The 24932-nt window shown below is 39.7% G+C and overlaps 2 protein-coding genes across 3 annotated transcripts; both read right to left on the reverse strand.

The window, feature by feature from the left end:
• Positions 1–417: 417 nt before the first annotated feature.
• Positions 418–12839, reverse strand: LOC128473470 (17-beta-hydroxysteroid dehydrogenase type 6-like). 2 transcript variants are annotated; one of them, XM_053455698.1, is made up of 5 exons: positions 12809–12839; positions 7061–7391; positions 4900–5158; positions 2058–2221; positions 418–834 (listed from the first exon to the last, which is right to left on the reverse strand). In XM_053455698.1, exons 2-5 carry the CDS (start codon positions 7374–7376, stop codon positions 611–613), a joined length of 963 nt encoding a protein of 320 aa, XP_053311673.1. In that variant the 5' UTR covers positions 7377–7391; positions 12809–12839; the 3' UTR covers positions 418–610. The 2 variants fall into 2 exon arrangements, with proteins under 2 accessions (XP_053311673.1, XP_053311672.1); XM_053455697.1 differs by lacking the exon at positions 12809–12839 and adding an exon at positions 8534–8740.
• Positions 12840–14770: 1931 nt separating this feature from the next.
• Positions 14771–18281, reverse strand: LOC128473472 (retinol dehydrogenase 7-like). Its single transcript, XM_053455701.1, has 4 exons — positions 17966–18281; positions 17120–17378; positions 16045–16208; positions 14771–15318 (listed from the first exon to the last, which is right to left on the reverse strand). The coding sequence occupies exons 1-4, from the start codon at positions 18279–18281 to the stop codon at positions 15104–15106; spliced, it is 954 nt and encodes a 317-aa protein (XP_053311676.1). The 3' UTR covers positions 14771–15103.
• Between the last annotated feature and the right edge of the window lie 6651 nt (positions 18282–24932).

The raw sequence follows: 24932 nt of genomic DNA on the forward strand, positions 1-24932 counted from the left end.
CATGTTCCCTGTCATCTCTCTTCAGATTTCTGACACACTTGTAACTCAATATTCAGGGGCCTTTGTATCCCTTACTGAAGCATTGATTCTTCCCTAATTTCCTGTCCCTGATTTTAGTTTAGGGATTTTTAGAGGCCTGACCCCTTCACTTGGAATCTGGCTTTTGTGTTCTTGCTTGCTTCTCTTGGTACTTTGTTTCGGCCTGATTGTGGTTATTGGCCCTGCTTAGACCTTGACTCTGATTTTATGTACCCTCATTTTTTACTTCTGTGATTTATTCTCAGCAAAAGTAATTTGCCATGAGTGGTTAAAATGCTGGAATGCTAATAAGTGTTATCCATCATGCTGTTATATTGCTAAAACAGATGAAATAAAAAAAAAAAAAAAAGGACAACGACATCAAACATAACTTGACTGTTCATTTAAAGATGATTCTCTCAACATTTATTATGTATTCCATCAACAGAAAAAAATTGCACAGAAAAGAAAAGTGTAGAATACTTAACATTTTTAAAATTTCACACTTTGGACTTCAAATGCTAAAACTTTTAGTAATAATAATGGGTCTACACATATTCTAAAGGTTCTAAATTAATTAATTGACTTCTATTCAGTCACTTGCACTAACGTCCACAGGTTTCAGATTTACCCTCATGAGGGCATCCACCCAGGCTGTTGGTAAATAGGAAAGAGGTAGGAAAAACAGTTTAGCATCCCATCCAGCAGAGTAACGTGTTTTGGGGTACACTGCAGCCAGCGCATGTTCCATGCAGTCTGTGACTAGGTGCAGATTTGTGTTGCATTTTGGTAGACTTTGATCCAAAGTGTTGCAATCTGTGTTTAAATTAAAAAAGTATTATTTGAAGTACAGGATGACTATACAGTTTTTAAGTAAAACACTTGTAAGGCATTTGTCAATAAACAAAACAATTTTCAACATGAGTGGCTATAGCTGCTTTGTAGGAACAGCTGATCATAACATGCTAACTACAGGGGGGTCTGTATGTGGGGGTCCCCCACATACAAAATAGGATTGTGAATACCGCCTCCTGCGTGATAGAGCTAACGAAAAAAACTGTTAATCTTACTGGATCTAACGAATATCTACCAAAATCAATAAAAAAAATTCCAAAATTTCAAATTCCAATTTTCAGCTCATTAAATATGCAATATCTCAGTAATTAGACTAGATCTAACAAAAATTTTGTCTGATCAAACGTGATCTAATGCAGAGCTATCATAATCAATGACAGTTTGGTTAATTTTTTTGTTGAGGGGAGCTGACAATGGGTTGCCCCCCCCCCTGAAAAAGATTGTTAATATTGAATATTTAGAGTAGATCTAATGAAAAAAAACAGTTGATCTAACAAAAAGATCTAACAAATTGAAGGATCTTTTGTTAAAGTTCTTAAAATGGGGGGGGGCTAACCCAGGGGAGGTCTTAAGGGCCCCAGTTTGCTTTGGTTCTCTAAATACTTGGGCCACATTTAAACAAACTCTGGGATGCATTTAGTTAGAGTAAATAACAAAACAGACATTTTACAAATCTTTGGATATAAAACCTAAAACAAAATTAACTAAAACGGTTTTTAATGTGTAAGAACTAACAGATTCTAAAGGATGTTTTATTTTGCATCCATATATACTTGTGTTGTTAAGGTGGAATTTAAAATTTCACCCAAATGTTACTGATATTTATTCGTTTTTTTCATCTTAATCTTTACTTATTTTTTAAATGTTCTTCACAATATTTTTTATTTAGTAGATTTCCTGTACCCCATTTCATTATGGGGCCATAGAGCATGATGGAAATGAAAATTCCCTGGCTGTGCCTCTGGCGTGGGCAACTATAATGTCAAAGTTAGAAAATAATAAATATTTATGACTCAACATATTAAATAAATAACACATAGACTGCTGGGTTTAGCATTAAAACTCCCTTTTAAATGAATTTTTTACCTTTAAATCCCAGTAGTTGAATAAAACTTTGTCATATACATACCATATGGAAAAAATAGTTTGATGTATACCTTTTAATTAAAAAACAGAGAACTCACATATTTCATAGACGTTTTCCCCATAGGCCCTACGGACTTCTTCTGGGAGACGTGCCCAGACTTTGGTCAGGCAGTCTTTTAGTATCTCGCCATCAGTGACTCTTGTTTTGAAGAAACCAGGCTCAATAATAGATACCTTGACACCAAATGGAACCATCTCACGCCTATTGGAGGAACATATACATCAACATTTAACACAAACGCAGGGCTTTTACCTGAAGGATAAAATAAGATTACATGCCAATATAAGAGGTTATGAGGTAGATTATACTCTGATACAGTTTACTTCAAGTTTTCATTGCCTTACACTTAGGCAACATTTTTACACCCAAGTTGAAAACCTGCTTAAAGGTAAGAGTTCAGTGAGTTGTTGTCAATGGAAAAATATTTAAATGGACAACCATGGTAAGTGAAGTTCCTCAGGGTTCTGTCCTAGGCCACTGCAGTAGCATAACTAAAGGGAGGCGGCCTGCCCCGGGTGCCCCCGCTCACTGTGTGAGGAAACTCTTTCCCTGCCCGGTTATGCATTTTTGGAAAATAAATAAATATGTAAACTATATCCTTAAAAAGGGGAAAATCATATGGGAATAATTGTACACAAAAATCTTAGAAACAATGTTCAATATCAGACAACTGCTGCAAGGGCCAGATATTGGCATGAATTAAGAGTTTTTTATTCACGAGAGGAAAATATAATTTTGCCCCTGTTAAGTCAATGATAAGACCCCATGTTGAATAGGCAGTGCCAATGTGGGCACCTTCCCTTAAAAAGGACATTATGGAACTTGAAAAGGTGCAGATGCAGGCTATAAAGTTTATGATACAAATGGAACACCAAAATTATGAAGAAAGGCTAGAGAAGTTTAATTAATAAAAGTTAAGAAATAAAATAATAGAAGTTAAGAAATAAAAGTATCTTAGAGGGCATATACCGTATTTTTCGCTCCATAAGACGCAGTTTTTTTCCTCCCAAAGTAGGATGAAAAATCAGCCGCGTCTTATGGAGCGAAGATGCAGGCAGGGAGGGGGGGGGTTTAACGATATACTCACCAAAAGTGTCCCGGACAGTCTCTGTCTCGCTTCGCCGTCCAGGGGAGGTCTTCATCTGGAGACCGCCGCCCAGTAGCGTACCTAGCGGGGGGCGGGGGGGGGGCGGTCCGCACCGGGTGCCGCTCATCAGGGGGTGCCAACTTGCCGGCACCCGGCACCCCTCCAGAGACGGACAGTAATGTCCGCCGCTGGAGGAGCAGGCTTGCAAGAGAGCGGTATCGGAGGTCTTTAACAGACCTCCGGCTCCCTTGAGTGATTTTAAGCCGGTTCCCTTGAACCGGCTTAATATCACTCAAGGGAGCCGGAGGTCTGTTAAAGACCTCCGATACTGCTCCCTTGCGATCCGCGCGGCAACTGCTGCTGTGGGCGCGGCTTCAGTGCCACCGGGATCTGACAACAAACCCCGGCGGCACTGAAGCCGCGCCCACAGTGCCCTCTGACCCGGAAGAAGACAGAAGAAGAGGAGCGAAGAGGAGGATTGCTGTAAGAAGAAGACTGCTGTAAGAAGAAAAGAGGTAGAAAAGAAGGTAGGAAATCATTCAGTAAGACTGAGTGACAGTGAGAGTGGATTGGTATGTGTGGAATCTGTGGATTGGTATATGTGTGGATTGGTATGTGTGGAATCTGTGGATTGGTAATGATGGTTCTTAATGCTGCTGTTGGCTATTGTTCATGTTAAGTTATTCAGTTATTGTAATAAATATTTTAGCCCATTTTTTAGCTCAAAATATTTTTTCCTTTTTTTTCCTCCTCTAAAATCTAGGTGCGTCTTATCAGCAGGTGCGTCTTATAGAGCGAAAAATACGGTATATTATTATGCAATACAATACCAGCTGCTTTCATAAGACTATGCAAAGAACAAGGGGTCATCCATTCAGACTTGAAGAAATAAACTTTCTTAAAGCAGCAAAAGGGGTTCTTTATATTAAGAACAATAAACATGTTGAATTCACTACCCACAGACATTGTGCTACCAAATTCAGTAGCTGGCTTTAACTATGAAAAGAAAAATATACAGGAATATAATTGGGCAGAATTGGTTATAGCCTCTTGATCAAGTTATATAACAGATTGACATTTGGAATCAAGGAGAAATTGTTCCCCTTTTTGAAGCACAATTAGAAATTGCGTCAATTAGGTTTTTTCCTTCTTCTGAATGAACAATAAGGTTGCCTGGGGTAGGCTACACTAGGGGTACAGTATATTTACAGTTTTTCTTGCCAGTACTATTAAGCATTTCAAAATTTGTGACAGTAGGGCTAGCTAACTAATTATATCAATAGCAACATTTTGGGGCTGGAGGTTTCTCATGGAAACAAACCAATCAATTCATAGTTGCCCAATTTGGCAGCATGTCCTCCTCAATGTTGTGACAATATGGCTGCGAGAATAGGCATTTGTAACGTGTTTGTGTGTGTCCACCAGAGACTGAAAAAAAATAATCAATAAGCAGAGGATGATTTGATTTTTCAACCCCCCCCCAAGACTGTTGGCATGCCCACAATCTAATTTTTTGACCAATTTATAATCACACAATAAATAGATAGTTGGGCATTCATGTCATATAGTAGGTTAAACCATCACCAAATTAATGGTGTTTCCTCCCAGTGCCCAGTAAAAATACTGGTCTCCAGGCAAATTCCTAGTCTGCCTTATGGAATACTTGGCACTGAAGGGAAAAGTTCTGCAACATGCCATATATCACTATTCAAGAGCTTGAAGATAATCGGAAGAAAACAGTTACAAATTCTGAATACAGGCGTGCAAATTGCAGATGTTAAGTCACACTCACCGCAGGCTGTCGGAGAATGATTCGACGCCATATTTAGACATACAGTATCCTCCCCCACACATCGTCACTCTTCCAGCAACGCTTGCTACATTGACTACACGTCCTTTGGCTTTTCTGATCAGAGGTAACATCTGAATTGTGACATCAACAACCCCCAACAAGTTAACATTTAGTATCTTGAAAAAATCCTCCTTTGTCAGCCATTCATTGAATGCAATTGGGACACCAATTCCTGCATTATTCACCAATCCCCAAAGTCCTACAAAAGAAACATGAGAGTCAATCTAATGGCTAGGAGTCTTTATAAAATGTGCCTCCTTTCTCCCTTGTTGCCATTTTGATGTACACATCAGTGTTTATATAGTCCACACATCCACAGTAATAAAAAGTACGCATCTAGCTATATATATTTTTACAAAAGAAATGGCAATTTTGGTCAAACAAAAGCAAGTAGAGTGGTGTGATAAATAGTCAGAAGTTTGTAAAACCAAACTCGGTAGCTGCCAAGGACACAGTCCTGCTGAGGAAATTATCCTAAGTCCTAATGACTTTTAGGTCAAAGTTTGTGCCAAACACCAAGTCTTTCTTCACTGAGAGGGTGGAGGACATGAGAAATAACCTGCTAAAAAAGTGGTAGAGGAAGGGGCGTAACTAGAAACCACAGGGCGCTACAATTGCACAGGGGCACACCAACTTCACCACTGAACATCTCCCACAGTGACACATTTTGCCCTAAACAGCTTGTGAGTGTGTTTGCCCCAAGTAGCTTATCAGTGCCTTCCTTACTAACAAACAGCTTAGCTGTGCCATCTTTGCCCCAAAAAAGCTGTTCTGTGCCATTATTGCCCTCAGTTTGTCTGTGCCTTCGTTGCCCCTTGTCCTTCCTCCAACATAAACTCTTTAAACACACACACATATTACACACACTTACTCATACTCACTAACAGACACTCTCACACCACTTACACATCCATGCACACACATAAACACTTACAAATCCATGCACACTCACTTATGCAACTGTGCTCACACATGTATACATAGATATCCATGCTCACACTCCCTTATACATAGACAGATATGCTCAGATACATACAAACATACATTCCCCCTCACACCCCTCCCCTGCACCTACACCCCTCTCACCTCTCCTGCAGCTTTCTGTCTGACTGCTCACACACTGTGCGGGTAGCCTCAGTTTTACCCCGATACGTTCCTGTCTCCCTGTGCCGGTTCAAAATAGTATAGAAAGGGCCCTTTCTGACCTGTTTTGAACCAGTACGAGAAATAAGTGGTCGTAGGAAGAACGGTTCCATTGCAGTTGCGACCCCTGTAGTTACGCCACTGGGTAGTGGTGAATCCAGTGAGGGAGGTTAAGCATGCATGGAATAGGCATAATACTGTTGTTAATATAAGACAAGACCAAGGGGCCAAGTAAGGTTTGAGGTTTTCCAACAGCTAAAAAATGGGCAGATTATGTAGGCCAAATGGTTCATATATGATGTAAATAATTTTTTGTTTACAAGTTATTTTGGACAGTGAAAGTCTTCACATTCTCAGACGACTAGCTATTTTTGCTTGTGCAAAAAGAGAGTGCTCTCAGTAAGTTATCCTTGCAAAGTTGCCAAGTATGTGTATTGGGAAACAAACCCTGGTGTCCATCTTTCTTCTGCTGATGAGGTCTCCTACTGAAGCTTGGAACGTTTGCTGGGTATGAGTGTGTGGGAATGTTTTACAGCCCTAATGATCACAATAATGGTTGGCAAAACAGCAAGGCAAAAATGTGTTCATAACTGTAATTGGATAAACAAACAAAAACTGTGCCAAAATATAAGGTTATATAAAATATAGAAAATAGTATTCTCACCCAAGGTGCTACTTGGTCAAGGTCTGGCCCTGTGCATAGTTGGTTTGATAACAAGAGGTAAGGTAGAAGACATACAAGATTTCCTTTTGCAATACAAATATAAAGGTAACATACTCATTTTTTACTGCAGCTTATTCATACATCTTTATTCATAAATCTTATAGATTTGTGTAATCTTAGGCTGTAAGATCCAATAAAATATCTATCAGTAATTTACCAAAATCAATAAAGGCAAAATTCTACTGAGGATAGAGATGGTATGATTCTGATGCATATTAATTGTTAATATCTTACCTTTGGTGTTAACAATATCACTGACACACTTCGCAGCAGAGCTTACACTCTGGCTATCAGTCACATCCAAGATTACTGTCTGCAGTCTGCTAGATGCCTCCTTTTTCAGATCCTCAGCTCCCTTCTCAGTTAGACAAGCTGCCAGAACCCTCATCCCACGCAGGTCCAGCTGCTTTGCCAACAGGTTCCCAAATCCAGAGTCACATCCAGTAATCAGCACATATTTATCTGAGAGATTCTCCAGTATCTGGCTATGCCTGTACCATCTGTATAGGAAGAACAGGGCCAACAGCACCACCAGCAGGGGGAGCCACATGATGGGGCAATTTCACTAGAATACAGGCAGAAACAGAAAAAAAAAATCACCCAAAAGGAAACTGTAGGAATTATCTTCTGTAAGAATTATCTTCTGCAAATAATACTTAACTTTTTTGTGGTTTATCAATTGTTATATTTATATTTGATATCCTCTACTTTGTAAACTTGCTTGAGCATGACCATCTTCGCCTGTTTCTGTAATTGTTATGTTATGTATTACTTGTTATGGCCTATAAAGCATATATATAGTTAAGCACCAAGAAAACTACCAATGAACATACCTGGGAACTCTCAGGGTTTGACCCGGAGATTGTCCAGTGAGCGCTGCTCCTCCAGTCCTGGCCGTGTCCCGCAAGGGAAGGCCCCCGGTAGCCGGAGCCAAGAAGTTCCCAGGTATGCCAATGAACCTTCACGAGGATGAAGAAAGTTGTATCCAGGCCTTCTCCATGCCATCCCTTTCCCAGGGAATGATTCCAATAATGCATATTAAATCACTTTGAGTATGTTAATATGCATTATTGAAAAGCATGTACCTTAGGTAAATGCCTACGAGGAGAATCTGTAGAATTCCCCCATGAATTTTCAAGAGGGACACTATGAAAATGTAATGGGACTTCTCAGGTATCATATGCATAAATGTGCATATAACGGCTAGAGCTTTTTTAAACCTATACAGATGGAGAAAAGGTCCGTACAAAGCTACCTTGTACTGATAGTACAAAGCTACTTGCCCATTCTCATTCCCAGGCTCTGGTCCATTAGCACCAGCACCTAAAGACAACATTTAGACACGCTGGCAATAAGCAATATTCCACCTTAAGCTAGACCATTAGAAAGCAGTTGCAAGCTTCCATCCCCTTGAGCATAAAAGGCAATGTAGAACTTGCATGATTTTCAATAGCTATGGTTATTCCATAGACTAGGTGTCAGAAAGCATCCTTTAATTCTAAATCTTTAAAAGTAATTTTTTCAGAACATAAAATGCACTTAATTAAGAGACACAAGACATTCCCACGCAGCAAATGCATTGCATTCTGTTAGATACGGTTAGTTAACCAAAAACATCATAGAATGTCAACTAAAACAAAAAAAAGATGATAAGTTGTGCTTTAATAATATTAAATAATATTTCCAAATTAAACAAAAATAACTTACCAGGTAATTGCTTTATTTGGAATATCTGACACAGAGGGTTCTTTCTGCAGATTTTTTTTTTTTACCAAAAAAGATTTATGTTCCACAATTCAGACTATTACATGTGGTGCTACCATGTTAATTTCAGAAGTGGAACAGGGAACTGGTAGTGAGTTTTAAGTAGAGGTGTTACAGATTAATAAAAGTTTTACACATAAAGCTGGCATTTATGTCTTTTAGTTTAATTGAGCTGCAAGGCACTCCCATACATTTAAAAGCAAAATGTTGTCAATTCTAAAACACAGATGTCTTATCTTTAAGATTAAAAGCAAAGCTAAAAACAAGTTTCTGCTGGGAAAAGGTAAATCAAGTCATGTGTGAAGGCCAACTGTGATTGTATTCAATAAAGGTTTTCTATTTACTTCTAAATAAAATACAGCTTTCAAATGAAGAGTGTATCGTGAATGCTCTTAATCAGCCACGCATTTACCTTACTGCTTCATCTCCTTGATACTTCTGGGTGTTGGGATATGACATCATATTTCTGCCCCCTAGTTTTAAAGGTAGTGCGATGTGGAAGGAAACTATAGAGGACTGTGCAGAATGTTAGTCTCACATACTTCGGGGCCTATTCACATTCCCAGAAGTTTGCAAGAGAGTTGAAAAATTCAACACACATTTGGAACATTTAGACACTAGTGAGCTTTTCCTGCATGAAGGGTAGAGATAGCTTTATATAATACACAATTATATTAAGGATATGAAATATTCAACAATACTGTTCGTTCCAGACACTACAGAATAGGGACTCACCATAAGCGTTATGACATGTTGTCTATTCTCATACTCATTTATACATATCCAGGTTTTCATGGGGAAAATGTGAGTGTAGACTCACCAACCACTCTAGGAATGGGAAATTATAGCAGGGTGGGCAGCTTTTGCTCTTCTCTTGAAGAGCAGAGTCCAGCAGTGGTGGATTATCTATTAGGTTTACTAGGCCCTGATGACCCAGTGCTCTAATGTATAATCTGCCAATGTATCTCCACTGGCCAAATAGCAGTAGTTGCACTGTGTATGCTACAGTAGCCAAGAAAATGGAGCTCAGAGGGGTACAGATGCAGCAGCTCTCAATGAGTGAAAGAGAAGCAACCAGTTAAGGATATACCGTATTGGCTCGGATATAGGCCGCACCCGAATATAGGCCGCACCCTAAACGTTTGGTGCTTTTAAAAAAAAAGTTTTGTAATAGATATGCTGCCACTCTGTCCCCCCCACCCCCGAGATATGCTGCCACTCTGCCCCCCCGAAATATGCTGCCACTCTGTCCCCCCCGCGAGATATGCTGCCACTCTGTCCCCCCGCCCCGCGAGATATGCTGCCACTCTGCCCCCCCGACTTACCATAGCAGACACCTGGGTGTCTTGCAGGGCCGGAGGGGGACATCTACGCAATACGCGTATACAACTCCCGGTGCCGGCACTCAGCGGAAGTGCCGGCACCGGAAGTTGTATACGCGTATTGCGTAGATGTCCCCCGCCGGCCCCGCAAGACACCCGGGAGTCTGCTCTGGTAAGTCTTGGGGGCAGAGGAAAAATGCATTGTGCGGACGTTCACCGGCTGCGGCGATGCGCGTAAACAACCTCGTGGGAATTCCCGGCAAGGGAGATTGTTAAAGCACATCGTGCAGACGTGCCGGCAGTGGAGGTTGTTTACATGCGCATCACTGTAGCCGGTGAACGTCTGTGCGATGCGCTTAGACAATCTCCCGTGCCGGCACTCCCCCCGTGGAAAGTGCCGGCAGGGGAGGCTGTCTGAGCGTATGAGAGAGTAGGATACGGGTCCCCTGCACCGGGGGCTCTGTATCCTAACCCTGCTGCCCGAATATAGGCCGCACCCCCACTTTTGGGGGAAAAAAGTGAGGCCTATATTCGGGCCAATACGGTATTCTGTGAGCAAAGAAATATCATAGTTTCCTTTCTGTGCCATCATTCAGTGATGAATGGTTATCTCCAAAAGGATCACTTTTTCTAGTGATGAAAGTCTACAACGTGCCTATGGGATTGTGATGTTTTTGCATTCCATATGTGTATAGGGTATTGTGGGGTGTTAACTAGTGTTTGTGATGTATTTGGCAACAGTTGCTAAAGTTATTATGGACACAAAAGGCCATGGTCTTGTATGATGCCAGTGACACCCCTTGCATTACTCTTGATCAAATGATGTCAAAACAGTTTATACAGACTAATGTGTATACTCTGGTCTTTTGGGGGCGATCGCCATACCTGGGAATTCTCCGGGTTTGACCCAGAAATTGCCGGGTGAGCGTTGCTCCTCCTGTTCTCTGGGTCAAGACCCGAATCCTACGGATCACGGGAGTGGGGTCTTGAACGCCCCACTCCCCGCACATTTTTCCCATTAAACGGGACCGCAAACGTCAGCGGGAGCGCCCACCAACGTCAGCGTGCAGTACTGGTCGCGTCCCGCGAGGGAAGGCTCCGGGTAGGCGGAGCCAAGAAGTTCCCAGGTATGACGATAGCTGGCTTTGCGCATTGACAAAGGTGGTTCCAGTAATTTGTGAACAGAAAGTTCCCATATATCACACTGTGGGTGTTCATGAAAAATGAAGGAAAAATCTGGCATTAAAGCATTGTTGTTTTTCATGTGGGTCCAACCACTACATTCTCTCTCTGACCAGGTGTGCAACTAGGAATTACCATTAATGTTCTGTTGCTACTCATGCTACCCAACACTTCTGTGTCAATAAAATAAGTGAGTGAGATTACAATTAAATATTAGGAACAAAGAAATGCTGCAGATGAGAAGTATAAGAAAAGTTGTGTAATTCATTTCTGAAATATGGGCTGAAGTTGCATTACTGCCTTAATGGAAATTACACAATTACTGGAACAAGATTTGCATCTGTTATTTTGCACACACCTTTATCCCTGAGAGGCTAAACCAGTTTAATCGCTTATATTAAGAAAACAATCTTATAAAAAGCTTATACTTTGCATAGGCAACCATACATTTTTTCATGACACCTTAGGACTTAGGCTATTCATACATAGTTTAAGTCCACATGTTTTATTATTATTATTAATATTATTATCTTTTATTTATGAAGCACTAACACATAATATAGCACTGTACAATTTAAGTGGGGCAGTTAATACACATGAGGGTCCTGCTGGTAAATTTACATTCTAAAGGACTAGTATGGGCAATCGCAACAGAAGTAGGTGGATATAAGGGTAAAGGAAAAAGGAAGGAAAAACATATTTGCCCATATTTTGTACAAAATAACAGTGAAAACAAAATAATTTTCTAAAAACTAGGGTAGGCACACAAATTATGATTTTTTCAAATGGAACTACCAGTATTTATACATCAATTGCAGACGTAATACTGTTCCTTTACATGTGGTGCTTAATTTAAAAGATTTCTGGGGCACGGAAAACAACAATTATTTATTTATGAAATGCGGATCACGGATCTACTATTAAAGTCTTGAAAACATGGTTACAAAAAATGTTTGTACATTGGAACAACTGCAGTTTTGCTCATTTTTCACTGTTGTGCACCTGCAACACGCTTCTAAATAACTCTCACTATGTTTCCTTAAACCTAAAAGATCCAACAATGGAATCTGTTTCAAAACTAAAAGCAGAGTTCAAACATGCTCTTGACATTTACCTTGGAGCGCTCATAAAAAAATACAGATGTACTTTGACCCTGGTTTATGCAAACAGCAATAACTAGATCAGGTGGTTAAACAGTGATTGATAGAAAGTTATAGGACATTAAAATCACCTTGTAACACTCTCATTGAAGTCAATGGGCACTTATCTCTTATCGCTACTCAACACAAATTGATTTCAATGGGCATGCCATAGAACAAGCACAGGAAATATACCAAAGTAAAAAGACATTTTTTGTTTCAGAAGTCTGGCATATCAAGGCAGAAGTCTGGCATATCAAGTGCAAACTAAAATAGTTTTTTTTTTATGTACTACTGTGCAATAAGGAATCAAAGATTTTTTTAAATGATTTGTTTAGTAGAAAGCACTCTGACTCTCCTCCGTCAAAGGACCACATTTTGGGTGCTACCTGGTAATATTCATTGTTTAACAGGGTACAAAGATTAACTTGTAGAATGGGCGGATAAAAAAGGCAAGCACAGTCACAACGCAAGAGTTGTATGTTTTAAAATAAAAATAGCGCACTACATACTGTGTTGTGTTGTCTAGCTGCAATGCAGAATTGTGTATGGTTTAGCTTTACTGCTACACTTACCACAGAATTTGCAGGATTCAGAAAGTGTTGTATTGTTACCTTTTATTGCAACCACTTGGCAGAGAGTAGGGTGGATGATTTTAGCAACTGCTTCAAGTAAGATTCACCTCCTGTTCACAGCTAAGGAGGAAGGCTTATAAGTCACCAAGTCTTTAAAGAAACACGCCTAGATGATGCAAAGGGCAGTATTTGTATTGTTTGTTTGTTTCTCTATTAGTATTCTCTCCCATTTTTCATTTACAACACTGTATTGTGTTATAAGCTGAAGTTTAAGTATATTTAATCATAGCTGCCAACAGCACTCAAATTTACCAGTAAAAACATAACAACTTGTGTCATGCTCCTACAGCTGATGTCCTGACTTCTTACCATACACAGTGACTGAACTGGGCACAGTGCATAGAAACAATGGCATATTTTGACCTAGGCCAATGTCAGCAGGTGCAGAACAGTGCTCATGTGCCATTAGGTGGCATCGCAGGGCTTTCTAAGCTTATGTAATGCCATGACGTGCTATTTTTTTATTGTGATGTCCCTGGCGCATCACTGGTTGTTAAGGGGTTAATGGGACAACTCAACTCAAATGTACATTAATGCTTATGATAGCTGAGTGCCTCTTTTAAATATCCATGTGGTTCCCCCTTGTAAATACAGAATTTCCTAGGGGAAACCTGAAACCCTGGTTCAAAGGGTTAACATTACTGCTATAATTCAGAAAAACCTCCATTTGTGTGTGCAGCTTCACTCCCTCCCCCTTTAATTACAGCTCTCCTTTCTGCACCTTCTCTTATCTGTTTATTCCATTACTTTAATCATGGCTTGAGAAAAACCCTATCGGGTTGAAACGTGGCCACTGGTGTGGATATAAAACTGCACTGATTTACTCACATTGCTGAGCACCTGGCGATCCATTATTACTTTAACCCTCATGTCTTCTCAATTTCTCAATAATAGTTTTTGAGAAAGCTGCACCACCTATTGGTATAATATAGTCACTTAGACTCTGTGTACAGCTAGACAGAGAACGGGCGTCATTTACTCATTACAAGTCTCTAGTTTCACTAGACCAGTGATAGAGAACATTTTTTGGCCTGGGAGCCAAATTTTCTGCATTAAACTAAGTTGCAGACCTCAAAGTGCCAACACTGCACAAAGCTACTGTACACAAAATTACTTTTTCCCCCCAACAGAATTATATAAAAAATTGCAGCAACTTTAAAACGCTTCTTTTCTCATTTCTTAAGGAAGAAAAGGGCAGTGGCACCAGCAGCACATGTGTTCCATGTATATTACATATATGTGCAAACACATGGTACCCATACTGTTCAATCTAAATATTTATACACATTTAGATTAAGCAGGAGGCGTACAAGGTGTTTGCACATATATCTAATATACTTGGAACGTGCTGCTGCCACTGCCCTTTTCTTCCATAAGAGAAAAGAAATGTTGAACATAATGTTCTCCCCATCTATCCTCTTTATATCTCTCTTTTTTCCTATATTCTATCTATCTTCCCCTATATCATTGTCCCACTACCTCTTTTTTCCTGAGGTTGGAGGTCTTTTCCTGCAAGTCTCGGGGCTCTCTGCTGTGTGTGGCTTCAGTGCCGAGTGGCGGGATATGACGTCATAGCCTGACGCATAGCATTAATACTCCATTTGCGGTGGAGAAGTTGCCGGTTATTTTTTCATTGTGCTACAGCAGAGGCTTTGGCGTACCCGTTGTGGCAAGCATAGGTTCGCAATTGCTGCACTAGAGCATCATTTATTACTGATATTGCATGATACCTATATTATTTATTTGATATACAATTGTGTTGCATTCTTTGTATATTGTTTGTTTCCTCATCAGATTTTTTGCACAAATATCTGCCCATATGTTTTGTTTTAGCAATGCAATTTAACTTGTCAGGCTTTTTCATAGCTGTATATCTCTAGAGTTCAATATATAAAACAAGAATTTGAATCTGAAATATTTTATTTATTTATTTCCTATGACAGAACACACCAAACACTTTTCTTGATACCTACTAAAAGCTCCCGTTCTTAACACATCTACACAACAGCAAAAGAGGTTCTGAGATTTAGTCACTTTTTATAAAATGGACTTCTACATGGTTTGGTATTGCTATCCTTATGAAGAGATCATGAACACAAACCACTTTGGGGTTTGGCTTTACAAGTCCACAAAGAACCATGGGTACGCATGAGAAGTTGTAAGCCGGTGTTATTCAGGTCAAATTGCATTGTGTATTTAATATTCCAGTGCATTGCATATAACACTGACAAAGGGCTATACCTTTGCAGGTTTAGGTGCAGAGCGATGTAGCATATAATCAGATAGGACAGTAGGAAGGTAAGAAAGAGGGAGGTAGTAGAGTTTGCAGTCCCAGCCAGCAGAGTATCGTGTCCATGGGTGAACAGCAGTCAGGGCATGTTCCATGCAGTCTGTGACTTTGTGTAATCTGGGACTAGCTGTTGCAAACAGGCATTTTAGGGAATGGATATCTGTAGGAACAAAACATAATCATGATTTATTCATTATTCTTGAAAGCTTAGTGCAAAGACATTAAAGTACAAAGGTACTATGGATTTTTCTTTCCCTAAGTAGCAAGAATGCTAGACTGGTTACAACTTAACTTAAAAATACTCAAAAAATCATAATATTTCCTCATTATTATGTTTTTTGTCTGACCACTAATGCTAAACTTTTCCATATAGCCTATGTAAAGCAATAGACTCTAGATAACTGTGCAATGTACTTTCAGTTTATAGTAAATTAAACATACATGGGTATTTTATTAAGGAAACAGGGCAATAGGGTAATAGGGTAACATAACATAATTTCTATAATTATTTTCCATGCAAAATAAGACATACTTAATTTCATACATCACAGTCAGTAAACACTACAGTATCAGTACAGTTATCTAGTGTTTTCTAGAATGCGTACATAATAATTACATAGAAAATATTCAGAAATCAGAACTAAAGACTGAGCTTCTGCTAGTAGGTTTTGAGTCGACTCTTATCAAGACTATTGGGCTGGTCTATCTGCATCACATTTTCCTGAAACTTAACCCTATGTAAGTTTAAGGACTACATATAATGAGTTTATTCTTGCTGTAAAAGCATTTGATATATATAGCCTTTGGTTACTTGAAATATTTATTTTTTCTTATACTATTATGTATTTATTAAGCACCAAACTACTATGCACAATGTGAGTCTTACATTGTTGGTAGTACTGCTCGCCGTAACACTCCTTGGTTTCAGCTGGAACATTTTCCCACAGACGTTCTATGTTCTTAATGTGACCTTCATCGTCAGCCATTAAAGTTCTGAAACAGCCAGGTTCAATGACAGAGACCTTTACACCAAATGCCCTCAGCTCCCTTCTGCAGAAAAAAAATAAACAAAACAACTGCAGCATTTTTAAAACCAAATGCCTAAAAATGTATTGATATTTGCTTATTTTGGTATTTAAATAGAAATGAAACCCTTTGCTTTTTATATTGCAATTATGGTGGGAAAAAAAATCTGAAATGGTCAACCAATTCTTCAACCCTTCAAAGAGTACAGCTTTTGGCCAGGAGTGATCTGATCATCTTCAGACCATTTTTGAACTGCAGCAGATCCTTAACTGACAGCAATTGACTTGGAAGCACCCTTGATCCTAGGGACTCCTAGAGACCGTTACTTTGCTGTTGAAAAATTAGTATTAACCCCTAAAACACCTGGGCAGACAGCAGTGCCCCTGCAATTGTGGCGATGCTGGGGCATTGTTTAGGCATGGTACGTCCCAGAACCTATGAGCCCACTGAGGCATGCTGACATACCTGGTACAGGTAGACAGGTAGGGTAGGTATTCATGCAATGCAAAATCTAGTCTAGATCTCGTTCTAAGCCCTGAAATGCTACTGCAGTCGTGTTTAAAAGTGAGTGCAGAAGGTTGCAGGCAAATCTCCCATTGAAAGTAGTGCACTGAATGTTGTTTTGGAAAAAAAAACTACAAATTTAATCAGAGCAGAAAAAGAAAAAGATTGCACCACTAACAAAATGAAAAAGTTATCAGAAACGATTATACTCACCATGCATAAGTCTTACTTGTCAGTGCATGGAATCAGAATTTTTTACTGGTAATTCTCTTTTAAATATCTTAATATGTTTAAAACCATTGTGTTGTGTAATTTGTCTTTTAGTCAAATGAATAAACACCAGACCCATGCATCTTTAAAAATGTACATTATGTAACCACCAATGACCTTGGCCACATCTGTAAATCAGGGTTTGGGGGGCAAGCTCGTACCTTAAACTATCGGAGAAAGATTCCACTCCGTACTTTGAGATGCAGTATCCTCCACCAACCATAGACAGCCTTCCCAAAGCACTTGACATGTTGACTATTCGTCCATGGGATCTTCTGATGAGAGGGAGTAGGTTTAAAGTCACATCAATCGTTCCCAACAAATTCACCTGAAGGACCTTAAGAAAATCTTCTTTTCTTTGCCATTCGTTAGGAGCAATAGAAAATCCAAAACCAGCATTATTTACTAAACCCCACAGCCCTGCAAAACACAGGAATTTCAAACATTCCGTTACAATATGAACACAAGTAAGAAAGTGCTTGTCAATGCAGTAAACACATCTTGACCAACTATTTTGTTCCAATAACTCATACCTGTTTCTTCTCTTTAAGCAATTTGAGACACAATTTCTGCTTGCAAACCATACAATCCAATAGAATTAGTAGGTTAATTCCAAGAAAGGCAAAAAGGCAATAAGAAAACCGCCATTTTGTGACACAAAGCCATTGCAAATCAAGATGCTTTACTAGATTTAAATTTGGTGGTTGTGTTAATGAGCAGCATTATGGACAGTGCCATCGTCTCTTGTTTATGCACCCCCTAATACAATCTAGGAATCTAAAGGAAATAAAAAATGTATAAAAAATGAAAGCCCCATGGTAATCTCAGGTGTTTTTTCTGAGCTCTCGTGGTCACTCATTTAACTGCCAGCCTTTTATAGTAGAGTTTTTAGTAGAACAACAAGTAGTCCTTCTGTAAAAAATGAATGTACTGTATTTAGGCAGGAAATTACAAAGGGAAATAATTTAGACCACAAAAATAATTTTAATGGACAAATGCTACTATACCTGCACTTCCAACACAGTCTTTCACCCACTTGGTAGCAGAGCTCACACTCTGGCTATCAGTTACATCCAGGATTACTGTCTGAAGTCTGCTGGATGTCTCCTTCCTCAGATTCTCAGTCCCCTTCTTTGTCAGACAAGCTGCCAGTACTAGTAGTCCTCGCTTGTCCAGCTGCTTTGCCAGCAGGTTCCCAAACCCAGAGTCGCATCCAGTGATCAGCACGTATTTATCTGCGAGATTATTGAGTATTTGGCTCTGTCTGTGCCATCTGTACAGGAAGAGCAGAGCCAACAGCACCACCAGCAGAGGGATCCACATGGTGACGGAACAGCTTTCTGTAAAACATATTTCCTTATCAGGTATGGACTGGGCATAACTAAGTGGCACTGGCACTTTAATGTCAATGACCACCACATAATGTACGGCGTTTGTCACGAATGGGCACTACTCCAAGCGGGTATGTGATTTATTTTAGCGGTAAGAGGGTCTAAATCACTAGCTGTCTTCACTAGAACAGAAAGTAATCATTAAACGACCCGCTTAGATACCTCCCACTCTAATATAAAGATAGGTAATGCTGCCACCAAACCAAACCTGGTTAAAACTCTCAACTCACAATTAATCTACTGTCCCCAAGTAGTTTATGATAGATACCCAAATATGCAGATTAGCCAAGCATCTATGCAAACTGTGGATTATTAAATAAGCCTCTTGTGGTTCTTATAACAGACAAAGGCAGGAACTGAATAAAAGAATGATTTATTATGAAATAAAAAAATATTCACAGTACATACAAAAACAATTTAATCATACCAAACAGATAAAAATAAAAGGGAGAACAATTAATAGAAATTGTACTTACAGAAGTACTTGATTCTATTACCAGGGAGCTTCCGGCAAGAAAAATGGCGTCTTACTGCAGAATTAGATCTTGGCCCCCAAAAGGGGCACCTTAAATTACAAGTCTAGCATATTTTATACCTGTTGACTGCAGGTCAAATTTAAGGCCAGCCTCTGGGATGAATGTGGTGGAAAAACAGGAGCGGCTATGAGATAGGGCCACTTATTTGACACCTAGCAAAGGGTTTTTTCCATTTACAGCACCAATAAGAAAAGCTTGATATCTCGGGGTATGGATCTGATATAAATGTTATATTTTCAGATTCAGACTTCTCAGAATTTCCTCTTTCCATAAAGACCTTACATGTTCAATCTGTGATCTAACACTGCAGACTTTTGTTTATCTCTTAAATGATTGGAGATACCCCAACCTTGTCTGTTGTCAATCTGCTAGTAAAAATGGGGGCACCTCAAATATACATACGAGGACCCCCAGATGTTAATCCCTGAATCTATATTTAATCTTTTAAATATAACCTTTAGTAGAAATGAGGCTGAGTTTGTAAGTCCGTTGTTTGTTGGAGGGTTCTTTGCAGGGTAAAAATGGCGCCTTTCTAGCTAGGAATGGTTTAGGCAAAATGACTCCCAGAAAAACACAAGGATGCTAATTGACTGGAGTAAACCTCATGTAGAGTTCATTGGGTCCACACCGCATCTCATTTAAACTCAGTTAACGCTCGATACTCCACCCTCGTACCATTTCTGCTTGAACCAGTCCATGTATCTACTACACACATATTGGCTAAACACTAGATTCACAAAAAAGTCTACTGGGCCTGACAGCGTTTATTAGCCTTAAAGGTCCAGGAGGCATGTTATGTTTTTTACAGTCATGCAGCGTGTGGCGGCATGTATCCAACTGGCGGCTACACACCTCAGGACCTAATCTGCCTCCAGAGCATTTGCCCAGTGTGCCAGATGGCCAATCCTGTGCCAGAAGGCCTGTTCCTTATACTGCCCATTATATAAACTGGAAACAACAGCTAAGCAAACAAAAAAAGGTTAAGAGGATGTTTTGAAACATATAACTATTAAGCGGAAGTTGTGTGGCAGAAAATATTTTTTACTTTAATTAAGACCTTATGAAACGGGTCTTACTAGGTTCAAAGAATTGCTATGGGTCCCCGTGTATCTGTACCATTGTTATCTACCTCAACATTTCAGGTGCAAAAGCAAGACATCTTCATTGGGGGACATAATTAGAGACGGATAATGCTTATAGGTGGGACCAGGAGCAGAACATTGCACTTACGTTACAACTTTCCTAAGCATTGAGGAAGAACACCACACTATACAGTGTCATTTCCATCAACGTGCCGTGAGGAGGCCATGTGGGAGCTATTATCTGCTTTTGCAGCACAGACATCAATCAATTTTACAAATCGATTGGCTAGTTAGGAGAGACCTTCCTAACCCACCCATGATCCCCACTGCCTGTAGCTTGATGGGACAGTTGGGAAGTATGGGTTTATTCGGTAAAGTGAGAGTTTACAGGGCAGTTGCAGTTTCAACTTAAACTTCAATATATATTATGTAGGGACAGTTCTGATAAGTTTCTTCTTTCTAAGTGGGGCTCTCACCCTGCATAATACGCAGCTCAACCAGTTAGGTGACTCAAGTCATAACACAGATATAATCAATGTTACAGATTTCTTGATAACAAGTTTGGAGGTGTCTCTATATTTTGGCTTCTATGCTTGAGCGATCTGCTTTCCTTTCGAGCTGCTCCGTGGGTTGGTTACAAGGAAGATCACCGATCTCCCCAACCTGCCCATTTAGACTACAGAGGGCTATACTGAGACAGCACAGCCTTCATAGGATGTGTTAAGACACAGATCGCTCAGATATGATGTCATATCCAGGTGATCTGAAGTAAGAATGGGTGCCCCAGAAGGGGTGGCTGAGAGTGCTGTCCTGAGTCAGACCTAGAGCAGCAACTGAGGTATACATGCTATTGGATGAATAAGTGAGTAATGTATTCACTTTGGAGTGTAGGATATCACTTTAAAAGTGGTGGCAATCAAAATTACAAATTTATGTGTTATCACATAACCCTTTGAGTGCCAAAGTTTCTATAGTTTTGCTATATTTATATTTAGTTGACAGGCTTATATATTACCTAGGGATACCGTGCAGGCAGATGATATAATGGCAAAAATACAAAAAAGAAAAAATGTATATTACCCAATTACTTAGCCCACATATGCCAAACCAAATAGTACAAGTAAAAAATCCAAATGTCCTTAAGAAAGTTGATAAGCAGCCCTAGTACACTACATATGATGAATGCAGTCAGCATTCTATACCTAATTTGCCAGGTAGGTACATCTTAGCTGACACCTCGAGAATTAAACGTTTAAGCATATGCATTTAAAAGTCCCATCTGGTCACTTTGTCTGTAAGTACATTGTTATTTTAAATGGTAACAAAGAATTTGGCAGTAATATTATCAGCAGAGTTCTTCTGACAACATGGCTATGTTGCACTGCAAAGGCTTACATCCATAAATTCAATTCATCCACCGGAGACTTTTTATTAATTTGGCACTCGAAGGTGTAAACGCTCAGTAGTTGAGAGCTCACGTGATGGATTTACTTTTCAATGCCTGTGATTTATTTAAAAAAATAAAAACAGAAATAAAACGTACTCACCTTTTCAGGGCCTAAACTCTGAATGGCTTGGGAATCAGTTGCAACGTGGCATCCTCACGTCACACACAGAACTGGTGAGTTGCCTGAAGCGACCATGCTATTCACAAACAAAGGTACTATTTATAACACAGGAAGGAAGGGTAAAACGAGAACATAGCCAATGGATACTGTGTCTCAATGGGTCTTTTAACTTGGTATGCTAATAGAAAATACATATTTACAGTATATTTATTTACAAAGCAGTAGCAGATTGCATAGAACTATTACAACAGTGAAATACATTGCAAGAATGCTTTTCATGAAGCCTATTTTAGAAGCGGACCTCATTAAAAGAGCCGCCTGGAATGCCACCTTTTTCGCTAGAGTGATCAAACTACCCTTTTAACCTGGGAGGGTTTATGGAAAAGGTATATTGCAGGACTAGATTAAAATCAGGTAAATTAATAACCCTACTTTAAAATTGAAATCAAAGCTATAAAGAGACTTAATGAAAAACAATGATATTATTACATTGGGTTTTTATGCTGTAAGGTTGGTTTATGTGTATCAAAACCACCAACATAACCTTGAAGGGAGCGGCCACATAATTTTATTTGGCATTGAAATGTATCGTGTGTTCAAGATTATTGTGAAACTATTGTGGAATGATGGACTTAAATCCCTGTGCAAGGTCAGAAATAATGATGCTTGGCTGAACTTCAGGGAGAAACACTCCTTGATGTTGCCTGCAGGCTCATGATGATAAATACCAGATGTGTAAAAAGGAAAACTGGTTGGTGTTACAACATCAAAATGTTCCCGCTGTTTAACTGTTGGCAGGGTCTTTTTCTCTCGTCCTAGTTCAACTTTCCAAATTGCCTTTTTTTTTTTTTTAAATAACAATATATTGTTCAGACATGTATTACCATTTAGTTGTAAAAGTATCCTAATTGCGCTCTCTAACTTGAAACTTTCTCAGCTTTTAGTATATTTAATCAAAGTAAACTATAGCTTCTGCATTTTGCTCGTCAGTGCAGTCAGCTTTGTAAATGTTTACTAAGAAGAGACTACTTTACTTTTAAGAAACAGCATATCATTTAACGAGGCAGACCATTTAATAAGATAGTGTCCCATACAGCTCCACCACTTTAAGTACTTTTACATGCATTATGTATCTGTAGGAAAAACAATAAACCACTTACAAGTAGAAGCTGCCGCTGCAGATCTACCGCAGATCTCCCCCTCAGTGGACTTACCCCTTGACGCAGGCAATATACTATATACATTAGTTTCTAGTACATAAAGATGGACAAGCTAGGCTTAGACTCACCCAACAAAACTACTAAATGGTTGGTTGTTTTTTGATGAGGCAGATTGAGGTGTGAGCTGGGTTAGAGCTATCGTTGGCATATAGGTTCAATATACCGTATATATATATATATATATATATATATATATATATATAGTATATTTAATTACGATAGAAAATGGTAAAATGTAGAATTTAGTGACGTGACGAAAGTTTTTTCAATGATGGTGGATATATGTTTTGTGTATCATAGCTCTCTGCAAAATAAAACTTTATGTAGATTGCAGTAAATATTCCCTTAAATTCCTGTTTTTAAATTAGAGGGTTTTACTTGCTTGTCACGGTGACTTCCAGGGGCGGGCTGGGCCGGGGGGCAAGGGAGCAATTGCCCCCCAGGCCCCCTGAAATCTAATCTAAACGGCCGCTGGGTGCTGATGCGGCCGGCCAGCGCTACTTTAATACTTTTTTAAAAAATTTAATATGGCAAGCCGGATCGGCTATTAAATGGAAAAAAAAATAGTATTAAAGCAGCGCCGGCCGGCGGCATCAGCACCCAGCGGCCGTATGCGATGGCCAACAAGTGATGGGAGCAGCGTGAGGGGTGAAAGCTCCGCCCCCTCGAACTCACCTTTCACCCCTCACGCTGCTCCCATCACTATGCGGCCATCAGATTGTTGGAAATCGAATCTAAACGGCCGCTGGGTGCTGATGCTGCTGGCCGGCGCTACATTAATACTTTATTTATTTATTTTTAATATGGCAAGCCGATCCGGCATATTAAATAAATAAAAAAAGGATTAAAGTAGCTCCAGCCAGTGGCATCAGCACCCAGCGGCCGTTTAGATACGTTTTCCAGCAGTCTGATGGCCGCATAGTGATTGGAGCAGCGTGAGGGGTGAAAGGTGAGTGCGAGGGGGCGGAGTCACTTCACTTGACTTGCCCCCCAGGCCTTAGGCTGCCAGCCCTCCCCTGGTGACTTCCATAACCTAAAAGCATAAGAAGGGACAGAATAGCCAATTTTAGCAGTTGTCCCATGATATGACCATGGCAGTAGCCAATAGGCCAGCATGTACATGCACCACATGAGAACTTAATTTACAATAGCTGGGGTGGTAAAGATTAGCCACAACTACCCCACTCTTCTCGTTTTGTACTGGTTTCTTATTGTGTGTCATTTTAAATTATTTTGCTGGCTCTGTTGCAACAGTTGTTCAGCCAGTAATGATTGTATTTCATGGGAGCATTCTGGGGGACATAAAGGCTTGGAACCAAAATAGGACATTGATAGTTTTCCAGCAGTTTTGGTAAAATTTGGCACTCAAGTTGCTGTTTGTCATGATGTTCAGCCAACTAAATAGATGGCTGAGAACCATGAGATGTGCATTCCATAGCAGCTGCAGTGCCAATCCATAATGATAAAAAACTAACATTTGACACTCCAGTTGTACTCATTTTCCCATGATGTTTAACATACCAGACTGGGAGTCATGAGAGCATTAACTATCCCTAACTGCAATACATGTTTGAAATAAAGTGTCTGTGTCTGTAGCATGCAAACTGTGTCTCTGCTCAGGCGGGAAGTCTGTGTCTATGAAGAAGTAGCTACCAGAGTATAGGGAACGAGACCAGCTAGATTGAGAGCACAGATTGTACAAAATTAAGCAAAAGTGTTTTGACAACTTCCATGTGTTTTTTATGCCAATGTGTCTAGTTAATCCATGCCTCTTCTCCCTTCCCTGCTGCTGCTCCAGTAGGCCTCACCATGGACACCCATTCCGCTATTTAAAGATTCCTTTAAATAGCGGTTGATGGGTTAGAATTAACACAGTGTATTCCTAAATACTGTAAGACTATAGCTGCCTACCAAAGACATTTGCTGTCATCGTAACCCAGCCTCTAAATAAGCTTTACGAAGGTGGGTCAGTGGGGAAGCAGAAGAAGGGAGTTCTATGTGACACTCCATTCCTAAATGTTTTCCCATTAGACATCCCAGGATAGTTGGAGGAGCAGTGTGCCTTTGCCTCCTGGGACTTGCAACACAATTGTAGCTTCCCCCATGTCTGCCCTGATGGTTACATCAAATAATGAATCTTTACCATTAATGACCATTACAAGACTCTGATCTAGTGA

This window comes from Spea bombifrons, chromosome 2, assembly GCF_027358695.1.
Source record: "Spea bombifrons isolate aSpeBom1 chromosome 2, aSpeBom1.2.pri, whole genome shotgun sequence".
Lineage (NCBI taxonomy): Eukaryota > Metazoa > Chordata > Amphibia > Anura > Pelobatidae > Spea > Spea bombifrons.